The 11,952-nt window shown below is 34.5% G+C and overlaps 2 protein-coding genes across 2 annotated transcripts; one reads left to right on the top strand and one right to left on the bottom strand.

The window, feature by feature from the left end:
- Positions 1-570: 570 nt before the first annotated feature.
- LOC133288086 (protein MODIFYING WALL LIGNIN-2-like) lies at positions 571-2,230 on the top strand. Its single transcript, XM_061485782.1, has 3 exons — positions 571-991; positions 1,111-1,313; positions 1,850-2,230. The coding sequence occupies exons 1-3, from the start codon at positions 878-880 to the stop codon at positions 2,082-2,084; spliced, it is 552 nt and encodes a 183-aa protein (XP_061341766.1). The 5' UTR covers positions 571-877; the 3' UTR covers positions 2,085-2,230.
- A 1,328-nt stretch (positions 2,231-3,558) lies between these two features.
- LOC133288083 (decapping 5-like protein) lies at positions 3,559-9,967 on the bottom strand. The gene is made up of 8 exons (XM_061485781.1): positions 9,805-9,967; positions 8,398-8,498; positions 7,269-7,343; positions 7,005-7,042; positions 6,237-6,630; positions 4,724-4,909; positions 4,341-4,451; positions 3,559-4,244 (listed from the first exon to the last, which is right to left on the bottom strand). The coding sequence occupies exons 1-8, from the start codon at positions 9,965-9,967 to the stop codon at positions 4,101-4,103; spliced, it is 1,212 nt and encodes a 403-aa protein (XP_061341765.1). The 3' UTR covers positions 3,559-4,100.
- Between the last annotated feature and the right edge of the window lie 1,985 nt (positions 9,968-11,952).

The following is an 11,952-nucleotide window of genomic DNA, read 5'->3' as shown; positions in this document are numbered from 1 at the left end:
GTTTGAACAATTAAACAAATCCAAGTCAAATTTAAACGGAACTTACAATATGAAGAATATTTAGACGCCGATGATGAAACTTTCTCCCAAGCCCACATGTCTTTCAATGGAATCGAATCTGATCTATTAAAAAAGAGTGAAAATTTGAGGAAACATCAGCGAAAGAACCTCAAATCACGAAAGGGTAATGCCAATCTACAACGTAATAGCACCACCTCTGGCACCTTTGTTTTTAGTTTTCCAACTTGTGTCAATGGCCCCACCGAAACTTCACAAAGAGGCTTCTTTTGTCACATTGGGTTGAAACGTGAGAATATAGACTTTTCTTTTCTTTTCTTATGTCATGAGAAGTGGCATAAAAAGAGCCTTCACCGCATGAACCGATAGAATAGAAGCCTACCCTATAAAAGTGGCAAGTAATAATATATACTTATTAATATAAATAAAGGAGATTAGCATAATCATTGTAATAAATTGACCATTCTTGACAGATAACCGTTGTTAATGTGTTATATATACAATAATTAATGACTATTGTGGTTATTTTTTGTCACTTGTTTTGGGAGATTCTCATACTTGAGCTTTTATCTCTGTCCTTGTAAGAGAACCATTTGCAGGAAGAGGTTGACCAGCTCCAAATCAAATGGAAAAGTTTTAGCTGTTTCTACATGCAGTTAGGAATGGTATCTCCCTCAAAACAATTAGACATATTGGGAAGGAAGTCTCAACCACTACAAAGGAAGGAACTCAAACAAGAGGGAGATGGCCAACACCTTCAAGGCACAACCAAGTCATCTTTCTGTTTATTGAGTAACTTCCAAGACTTTTTTCTCTATTCTCTCTTCTCAAGTATCTTCACAGAAACCACCACCCCATCATGGAAAGTCCTCCTAGGTGGAAATTCACAGTGATCTTCTCCATCATTATCTCCCTCTCGCTTGGCTTAGTTTCCTTTATCTTGTGTATAACCTCCGAGATTAAGAGGAACAAGGTAGTGCATAATGAGTCCTTCACTTGAATTTATTAAGTCTTTTGTAGTCATGAGTTTTTGCCCTTTTTATTATAAAAAAAAATAAAAAATTTAGTTTTGATGCATTATTTGTGTTGCAGAAGGAGGATCTCAGATGGAATGGAAAACTATGTTATTTGCCATCAAGCCAAGCATTTGGATTGGGTATTGCAGCTTTGGTTAGTTTCATTTTGGCCCAGATCATTGGGAATTGTATATTATTCAAGAATTCTTGTTCAGGAAGGAAAAGAAACGCACAGTATAAGATACCTGTCCTTGCAAAGCTTCTGCTTTTGATCTCTTGGTAGGTCATCAATCTTTTGCATATCTGTTTTTTTAGTTGTTACTTCACATTTAACAATAACAGATTGCTGAAAACAAACCAGATTGCTTAATTATTGATTTGTACATGATCATTATTCACATGTTAGAATTGACATATTTTCTCTAATAACAAGTCTGATTTGTCCAACAAAGTCCTAGAAAGTGGACACACCACCATCCAATCTAGTTGTCAAACCGATTTTTTTTTCTTCTGGTATGTATTGGTTTCGACCATGAAATAATATTTTTAATGCAACTGTGTGCCATGCCATGTGGCTTGTCATTATTGGCCACAGGTTGGCAAGTTGAATCTTTTTTTATTTTATTTTTGGAGGGAGAGACCACATGGCTAGAAAAGAGAGATAGGGTGGAATAAACAAGGGTCAGCTGATCTGTCTCAAATAAGAAACATTTTTCCTTATAAGAAAACATAATAAATCTAGAGATTATATTTTTTTTCCTTTGAAATAGACTAAACATAATAAGTGTAAGATTGGAAATGGTCATGCTTGGCAGGCTTAGCTTTGGAATTGCAGTTATTTTATTAATCACAGCAACAAGCATGAGCAAGATGCAGCCGTATGGGGTGGGGTGGTTGAATGGGGAGTGCTACCTAGTCAAAAGGGGGACTTATGCCGGCTCAGCCATCTTGGTTATAGTTACAGTAGGTTCGGTAATTGGTTCAGCTTTGTCAACAATAAAGACCAATCAAGCAGAACAGGGTCGCAAAATACACGCTCAAAAGGGGTGACACCATTGAGATATTTACTTAAAAAAACATACGGTAAGATGAAAACAGAGTCATTCATTTTGATGCAAATTAATATGCTATATAATGGTTGAAGACTATCAACTACACCTAGAAAGAAGCCTTACTATGCTGAGGGAAAGATCCCAGACCGGTTCCAGAAAGAGGCTTCCAAAGGAATACTAAATTTCAAGAGTTTGTTAAGTAAAAGGAGGTGCCAGTGGCAACTAAAATTCATTAACTTGCTTATCCAATGTCCCAAGGAATAACTTTATTTTTTGACTTACACCAAACGAAAGAGACACTTCATTTGTAAACATGCATAGATTGATAATTGTTTATTTTTGTTTTATATTTATATTTTTCAACTGCCAGTTGCATTCATCGTTTTATTTAATTTTAAATAATTCTACAAGTGGCAGACCACGCAAGGTAGTGACTGCCGCATATAGTAACTCATCTTGTATCCCCACCTGCATAGATTAATAATTGTTTATTGAATTTTAAATAATACTACGAGTTGCACGCCACGCAAGGAATGATAATTTTGCCAGAAAAAAAGACACGATTCTCCAAACTAGGCTAGATCATATTTCTTTCCTGAAGGATGCCGGGTCCTATTCAGCATTTCAAGAACAAAATTCAATTCTCAATTATGAGATCACATTAAAATTGACTACCTTTTTTCTATGCAGAAATATTTGCAGTCATATTTCAAGTCTGCCGGACACAATTTAGACTCCAATGCTTGCTCTTATTCAACAAACTTTCCCAAAAGCAAATGATCACGGCTCTAATCTAACGATTATCAGCTTAAAAAAATCCATATTTTACACTCGTTTAAAGTTCTCAATGGAATTCTCCGGATTAGTCTCATAGCCGGCTCAAAGAGTCGAAGCTTGTGGGGATACCGGAGGGAGCCAACTCGCCTCAAAGAGGTAATTAAGGTTGGGTAACTCCAAAAAAAAAAAAAAAAAAAGTTCTCAATGGAATAAAGAAAATTTCAGCCCCGGCCCGCCCGCGTCCCCCCGTCTGCTTAGGGAAAGATACTATTGGAGAGAATATCGATTAGGTAGCAATTTTATTTTTAATCCAATATCGGATCAGGTGTAGTAATATGCCAAAAAGTCAAAAACAGACTGGGCCTTACATGAGGTCCCACCGGCCCACCATCCCGCTCCAATAACCGTGAACACTGTCGCCGCCTAATCCACTGTTTTCAATTAAGATAAAAAAAAAAAAAAAAAGATCATCACGTACTCTAATGCCCCGAATTCACTATATATGAAAAGAAAAAGGAAAAAAATTAATTACAAAATAGTAGACGCCGACTTACGGTGACAAGGAAACCTGACCATCGTTGCTTACAAAGTAAATCTAGATAAGACAATTTACAAAAAAAAAAAACAAAAAAAAAATCTAGATAAGACAAAATAAAATTACTAAAAAATATAAGGGCAATAACACCAGCGGTCGTAATTGGGGAATGTACAAATTAATTAGAAAAATAACAATACCCTAATTTAATGCGTCATAAAATCAATGACATTTCAAAAGAATTACTGAAGATATCGAAGAGCGGAAAATACAAATATAGGCCCACTTTAAAACGCTAGAAAAATAAATAACCAAAAATTAAGTTCAGAAAACGTGGGATTCCCAAAATTTTACGGAAGAAACATCACCATAGGAGGTATTTTGAAATGTGACCTTGAACTACTGACCAATGGATATGTACGACCAAAAATTGGAAAAAGGAAAATATATCATTTTTTTAAGAGGGGAGCAAAAGAGTAAGGAGTTCCTCAGGCTACTGATTCCTAGATAGACAGTAATTACTTGAAAGTAGACGTCAGACCACTAGGCATGAAAGTTTGACATCCCAGCATCCGGACATTAAAGTTCCAAAAACATGTTAACATCATTGACATAAAGCCCAAGAACATACAAAGGGCATAGGCAAAATTAACGGGGAGCTTTGGCGGACAGGAGATCAACAGAAAATGTCGATAGCCATAACTAGAAAGGAAAGTTTGGGCCACGCCCTCTCCTACCATAGCCATAACCCCTTCCCCAATTATATGAGCCCCTGAAATTCTCACCCCGTCCAGCACCATAGCCACCATAACCAACATTCGGCCTCTGTTGGAAAATGCCAAATGTCTGAAAAGGAAACAGATAAACAATACATCAATATTACATTGTAGTTTTAGGATAATTTCATACTGAACAATTTCAGTTATTAATGTGTTTGCAGACCTCAGTATCCAGTCTCATTCTCTCAGATAAACGATTTCGTCCATTCCTCACTCCACGAGTCATAGAGTTACAAGAAATTGTGTCAAAAAAGTCATCTTTCTCGTATGCAGACTGCAATCAAAAGCAACAATAGAAGTTCATTCAAGTTCAAACACTGCCAAAAACCACATGCCTCACAACTTATGTCTTTGTTTTACGGGGCAGGTTATATTTACAAACTTTTTTGTTTACAAACTCTTACAAACTACACTATGTTCTCCCGGGAAAAGATAGTGTAATTTGTAAAAATTTATCAAAAAAGTTTGTAAACGGATCATTCCCCTTGTTTTTCAACAAACCAAGCGGAGGAAATTTTTATCAAATGGAAACATACCAAGTCCTACCTTAGGGTTTGGTATCATCCCATGACATTCGTTGTCGCCCAAACTGAGAGGAGAAGCATTATCCTCTGCTCCTACTATTTTTGTGGTTGCCTTTCCAAGAGAACCCCATACTTCATCCTTTTTGAACTTTTCATTCATGGCCTCAAAATCAAACTCTTCAGTGAACTGTGAAGCTGAGCATTGAGGCTGCAAAAATCAACAATACATCAATACTAGAAATTTATACACATATTAATCAATCAATAAATAAATAAATACTAAAATTAAATACTGTTAGGAAGCCTGAAATGGGTTCTGAGTTTACAGAGAGAAAAAGAGATGAGAAAAACAGAGAAAAGAAGTGAGAAAGAATACTTTGGTAGTATTGAATTACAAGCAAAGAACAAAGGAGAATCCTCGTTCCAAGGGTTTCTCCTTTCAACAAAAGAGCTAATGCTCAGTTTTCAAATGGTAAGAAATCAGAATGGCCACTCTTCTACCCTTTTCTCGTATTTAATCCAATTTCCTCTCTCTACAACTTTAGCTCCGTATCTGCTATAACTAACTAAGTAACTATTCCGACTAACAAGTAACAACACTTGGGCCCTATCAAATACTTATCCATGTAATAATAATTAAAAGAGGTAAATGATCAACTTACACGTGTAAAAATAGAAAATCTTACATCCAACCTTAAATGTTGGTCTACTTGCATTTTATGGCTCTAATTTATTAGTTGGCCAAAAATAGTGAGATGTAAATTAGTAAATACCAAAGTTATCTGTATTATTTTGTCATGATAGGTGAATAACACATGTGAAACCCCAACAAAATATGTAAGATGCATGCAACCCACAAAATTTTAGCTAACATACCTATTTTTATTCTCAATTTGACAAAAAAAAAATTGTAGCTTCAAAACGGGATTTGGGAAACAATAAATATTCTTCTACACATTAAAGGAAGCATTCTTCACAAACCAATCAGACTCCTGCTAAAATTTTAACACTTGTGACAACTTCAGCAATTGGTATTTTGAGCAAGATTTTTCATTAACTCATGACCAGTGAACAATGAAAAAGTTTTGTAAAATCTCACAAGCACTACCCACTAAGCAGAGCCATGTTAGAATGTTAATTTGGTATTTGAGTAAGACATTCAATGTTAACAATCTCTTTATTTAATTTCATTTTTTCCATCCCTCACAAAAGCAGGATTGCAGGTTTAATAGGAAGAATTTATCTCTAATTGTCCACACATCCTTGAAGATCTTCAGTTCAATCCAAACAACATTAAAATTACAAATGAACAGAAAAGCATGTGAGGTTGATCTATTCTAGATAAAATTAAACTATTTTTTAAACATACAGTCAGTATTAAGAAACTCATTGCATACAACTATTTGCATGCAATTGTGATTTATAAAATAGACAGGTAATGAGAAGCCATACAATAATATAATGAACCCTAATATCTTTCTTCACCCTACCCCACCTGCACCACCCCCAAAAAGAACAAGGGGAAATTTTCTAACCTTGTGTACAGAAGTTGGTAGTGGTAGTAATGGTGCTCTAGATGCTGGAGAAGGCATTAATACAGAGGAACCACAAGATGCTGGAGTCAGAGAACCCACATCCTTCCTATTAGGGGTCAAATTCGGTGTTAAAGAAAACAACTGTTCTCCACGGTGTACAAATTGATCTAGAGTCGAAAAAGATGGAGGTGTTGGCAAGGGAACTGAAGTAGAATCTACAAATGAAGAAGCAGGATGAACGTCGGAATGTCCAGCATAAAGTGGTCTTGGGTCAGGACAAATTTTTCCAGATATTTGACCTTCAATAGAACTAAGGTCTTGGAGAGGTAAAGAAAACGAAGGCATGTTTGATCCATCAAAAGTCATGGATGCAGAATATGGCATAGGTGTCTTAGTAGACAAAAGGGATGGAGTATCAAAAGGATTGGAAATTGGTAAAGAGGTAGGAAAAGGTGAACCAGTCAGATTTACAAGAGAAGAAGCAGTAGGGGAAGATACAGGTAGACCACACTCTGATAAAGTTGTCCATCCCACTTTTGTAGGTGCCTGAGTTTCTGCAGTTTGCATCCGATTCTGACTTGCTAAGGGTGATACCACTGATGGGGATTGAAGAGAACTAGATTGTGGCAAAGAATGAGAGCTGTTGCTTGATGTCCCACATTGTCCTTGCCAATACATAGCTGTAGAAAAATATGGATGACTAGCAACTTGAGTAGCAGCAATGTGATTTGAAGAGCCCAGCTGAGTTACAGATTGATGAGAAGGCAACCCAACAGGAAGGGCTTTACTGGACAAAGCAGGCGTATCTTGCCTTTGAGTTGATTCTGTCAAACTTCTCCCACCAACAAAGGACGCAGGAGAACTTGATACCCCAGAATATTGTGACTGTAAAGGAAAAAAGACAAACGATTTAAAACAAGTAACAAATACATTGATAACTAGATGTGTTCCGAAATATGATTTTTTATTTATTTTTTTACTGTCCTTAAAAAAAAGGATGTTGATGATGTATTGTCCTTAAACATTAAGTACCTGAATAATAGCTGGATCACTAAAAATCTGCTCTGGTTCTTTGGCAAATGTGGAGGAGGGCTTGATCTGCAAATTCTGAAATGGTAAAATACACAGCTTAGATAAGTATAGTTGGCATGTATACAGCACAACTTCTTATGACCAAATGGCAGCTTCACTGCTATTGATCAGATATCCACCCTACAATTAGATTCATTAGAGGTAAAATAAGTCCGCAATTTCAGATGGCCGTTTCATGGAGTGCAGTTCATTTTTCTTTTTTTTTGTGTGGATACAAATGGGAATTAAACACATAACCTTTACAATCTACCCAAACCCCTCACCACTAGACCAATCCTAGTGGCTTCAGTTCATTTGGCTTTAGTCTTAATTATTCTATACTTTCAAAATAGATTTATTTATTCTTCAATTCTTAAAACTCCACTCCGATAGAACTCAACCTTTATCCATTGTAGTAGAATTTATATGTCTAGCAAAACTCAAAAGAGGGATTTGACCAATCAATTGATCAAACCTTCATTCAGCAGGCTTTCATTGGTAGAATTTCATTATAATTTCCCAACAAACTTTTGAGTAGCCATCAACCAGTAAGAACAAAGATGCCAAGTAAGCCACTAGTTTGAAACCCAGAAGATGAGTGTTTAACAAGAACAAGTGAGAGGAAAGCAAAAACAATCTTTTTGAAGAGGGTTTTATATGGAACATCACTGACCAAAAAGAATATGATCAACCTAAAGAGGAGAAAAGAAAGATCCGATAAATTGAAGGAATCCAAAATCCATCAATTACACACACAACTTTAAGTTTGAGCAATATTTCAATTGAAAACAATGCACGTCATCGGAAACTTCTTCTATTCTATAAAAGATAATGATTCACAAAACCTAGCTGATGAATGAATAAAAGGACAAGGAAAAACATTAAAGCCCCGATCACAAATTATTCATAAATTAGAATGACATTTTAGAACCCCAAAACCAAGACAATTCGCAGCAATACAACAACATCAAACAAACCTTATTCCACTAGGTGGGGTGAGAAACTTTCCAGCAATAAATTAGAAACATTCCACCTTATGCTTCTTTCTCTTAGAAGCAGATTGCAAATCAATCAAAAAATGCAGAGTTACCTTAATGTCATTTCCTCTGAAAAGAATGTATTCATAAACTTTATCACTTGGAGGAACTTGTGGACCATCTTTTCTTCTTCCCTCCGTTCCGTAGGAACTAACTGTAATCTCATATTACAAGGATTCGCATGTTAGAAAGAAACTTTCACATTAAACAACTACAACTTTCAGGAGAATGAGACAAGGACTAGGACTGCCACATAATAAACCCAACTTAAAGTTACAAAATATCTAATATCAATTTCAATCCCATGTGTAAATAAAAATAAGATTTTAAGTATATATATTTCAAACAAGAAATCACCTCATGCAGACAAGGATGCTCATACTATAGGATATTTGCATTAATGCCTATTAAATCAAAACAAACTATCAATAGCTTATAACTCGGCTATCCAATTCAATTGCAAAATCCTGCCGATATATACAAATGCCCAGTTGCCCATGAGGTGATTATACATACATCTGTAATCATGATTTCAAATATGGTATTTTTTCTGGCGAGGGCAAAATTTGATCAACACAAGTGGAAAGAGAGAAACAGAAGGGGGAATGGTTAAGTAAAGTTTATCAAGACAAGAAACCATGTTTTCCGTAATGTAAAGAAATCAACATAGGCCCCTATCCTTCTAAGTTTACAAAATGAATAGAGGTGGAAATTCAAGCATGCATCCACTACAAAGGAAGGAGCAGCGTGCAGACAAGTTGATAAATACCATCAGTCTAAAAATTAATACAATTCAATTCACCAAGGTCAAATTGTCAAAAGGCAGAAGTATGAGTTAACATGAATAAGTTGTACATTGCCGTCCTAGGACAATGACAGTTGCTCCCATTACAAATTGAAGAAAAAGTATAAAATCATGTTATCGTCAACCTATTAATTCTTCAATCTCCATCCATCATCAGTATTCTAGGCATACAGCCAATACTAATAACCTAAGCACATCCATTTCCAAGTAATTCCAAATTCCAAACAGCATCACCAACATGCTCAGTTTCCTAAGTCTGAAGTAGCAGATTCTGTATTATCTTGAGTTCAATTTCCAATCTCCACCCAAACTTACTCAATGGCATTCCTCTTGGCTAAAACTTTAAGCATCTGATTATTTCATTTTAACAAACAGAATAGCCATGATTGCTCTAATCAATTTTTTTTTTCAATCCAAATAACATCTTACTATCACAGTAAAGCTAGTAATTTATCATCAAACAGGCATTAACTATCTCTAATCAAAACCACCAATCAAACATTTCTCGTCCTATCAAAGCCAGCGTCAGAAAACGAAGCTCTAAATCATCCACATTACTCAAACAAAGTACCGCAGCATCATTTAAAATGGCAAAAATGAAATATACGATTCTTGCGTTGCACATTTAACAAAACGCGATGTTACGTCAACGTACCGTTCTGCAAGCCAATGGTGGAATCCTGGAAGTTAAGGAAATAGAGAACACCTTCGTAGCGAATTTCGCACTTGGAAATCAAGCTGATGAAGGAACCAATGTAGGACTCCACGGAATTCGACGACGGAGTTGAAGGACCTATCATGCCGGATTCACTCGCCATGTAGTGTGGAAACGGTTTTTCGAAAATCAAATTGGAGGCGGAGGAAGATTCGCGATCACTCAGGGAAAAACAAAATGAACGATGGAATGAAAACGAAAGAAAACGAAGGAAGGTGAAGGAAAATTTCGAGAGTCAGATCAAATGTTACGTTCCAACATTAGGGTTTCTTTCTTTCTTTCTTTCTTTCTTTCTTTCTTTCTTTCTTGCTCGCTTCAATCGGTTATCTCTTGCTTTGTGTCGTGTGGGTGTTGTTTGTGAAAAGTTGAGCGGAGCAAAAGAGTACAATGGAATATGGATCGCCATGTCCTCTAATAGACTCACTAAAACAGACAAACCGATAAAAAGCGGGCTTTCCTACTACTTGCACAACAAGCTATTCTCCTTTCAAATATTAATTCCTCTCCCATTAATTCATATTCTACGTTCTTCTATGCTTTCACAATTTTTTATGCATATTGTACATGTAGAGTGTAAACCTTTCTTTTCATAAATATATGTTGTAGCTTTTGGCCACCACGTATTCATTAAGACTTTATTTCATGGGATAAAAGTATATATTCGATCTTTTTTATTATTGTCTTTGGGAGGGGTTTAAAATTTTAATTTTGCGATAGACTCGAATCGAATTAGCACAAAGCGATGAATCAATTGGAATATCTCAAAAAAATGTTTTCTCATTTTGGCCTCAAATAATAGTGAGTCTCATACTTATTAAAAAAAATGCTTTGCATGTAAATTGAAAGATCACAAAAAATGCTTTTTCCTTATTTTATTAGGGTAAATGATATTTAGTTATTGTTTAACTCGAAATCACTATGTTCGTTGTAGTTTAAAAGGTGATGCATTGCATGTTTATGGTTTCCTATATTTTCCATTCAATTTTTATAGGAAGCCGTAATTTATAGGGGAGGTTATATTTATTATTTTTTTTATTACTTTTTACTATCAAATTTTAACTGTTGATTTCTGTCAATCTAACGGTTATAATATAGGGGAAGGATATTGTAACCACCAAGTTATATTACTACCATGTTACTACCAATCAATCTCATCATTAGATCGATTATGTTGATCCAACAGTTATATTTATTTCTATCTTTGTATGGTCATTATTTCTCAAATTTAAAGTGAAAGTATTAAATATGAGAAATCATAACCATATAAAGGTGGAAATAAATATAAAATATTAAATTTAGGAAATCATGACTATACAAAGATGGAAATAAATATAACCGTTGGATCAATATAATCGATCGAACGGTGAGATTGATTGGTAGTAACATGGTAGTAACGCAACTTGGTTGTTACAATATTCTTCTCCTATAATATATTGGGTCACACTTATTAATTAATTATTAATTTTTAATAAATCATAACCGTTCGATTGACGGAAATCAACGATTATGATTTACTACTAAGAGATAGTAAGAAAAAAAGAAAATAAGTATAACATTTTCCTAATTTATAATGTAGAAATTTGTTATAGTCGAATATCAATGATAATCATATATATTTATAATGAAAATGAAGTAATGTTTGCTTAAAAATGTGATGAATCAATGATAACTTTTCTATTTGTTCATGTTTTCCTCTTGTTTTTGAATAATTGAATAGTTGAAGTTGACTATAAAAATATTATATATATATATATATATATATATATATATATATATATATATATTGAGAAAAATATTTCTCCGGCAACTTAAGATAAGTTTATTTCCGGTCACTTCGAAACTACGTCGTTTTGTTTATTTATTTGCTTATATTAATTTATTCACCTTTGAATGATTATGATTCTTTTTTTCTCTTTTTTCCTTTATCACCATTGATCCATCTTTGTATGGTTATGATTTAGTAACCGGAGATAAAATTATCTCAATCTATTTGAGATAAAATTATATGGTTATGATCATATATATATATATATATATATATATATATATATATATATATATATATATATATATATATATATCATAGTA

The sequence above is a fragment of the Gastrolobium bilobum genome, unplaced genomic scaffold (genome assembly GCF_033153095.1).
Source record: "Gastrolobium bilobum isolate Gb01-03AN ecotype WA unplaced genomic scaffold, APGP_CSIRO_Gbil_v1 utg3205, whole genome shotgun sequence".
Lineage (NCBI taxonomy): Eukaryota > Viridiplantae > Streptophyta > Magnoliopsida > Fabales > Fabaceae > Gastrolobium > Gastrolobium bilobum.
This window is presented reverse-complemented; position numbering and strand designations above follow the sequence as displayed.

Bases quoted from the DNA above. Each gene is read 5' to 3' on its own strand.
- LOC133288083 (XM_061485781.1), bottom strand. From the start codon at position 9,967: ATGGCGAGTGAATCCGGCATGATAGGTCCTTCAACTCCGTCGTCGAAT. The intron at 7,344-8,397 runs GTAACTCTGCAT...TTACCATTTCAG, and splicing joins TCAGAGGAAATGACATTAAG to AATTTGCAGATCAAGCCCTC. The intron at 7,043-7,268 runs GTACTTAATGTT...CTCAAAGGCAAG, and splicing joins GTGATCCAGCTATTATTCAG to ATACGCCTGCTTTGTCCAGT.
- LOC133288086 (XM_061485782.1), top strand. From the start codon at position 878: ATGGAAAGTCCTCCTAGGTGGAAATTCACAGTGATCTTCTCCATCATT. The intron at 992-1,110 runs GTAGTGCATAAT...TTTGTGTTGCAG, and splicing joins CCGAGATTAAGAGGAACAAG to AAGGAGGATCTCAGATGGAA. The intron at 1,314-1,849 runs GTAGGTCATCAA...CATGCTTGGCAG, and splicing joins CTTCTGCTTTTGATCTCTTG to GCTTAGCTTTGGAATTGCAG.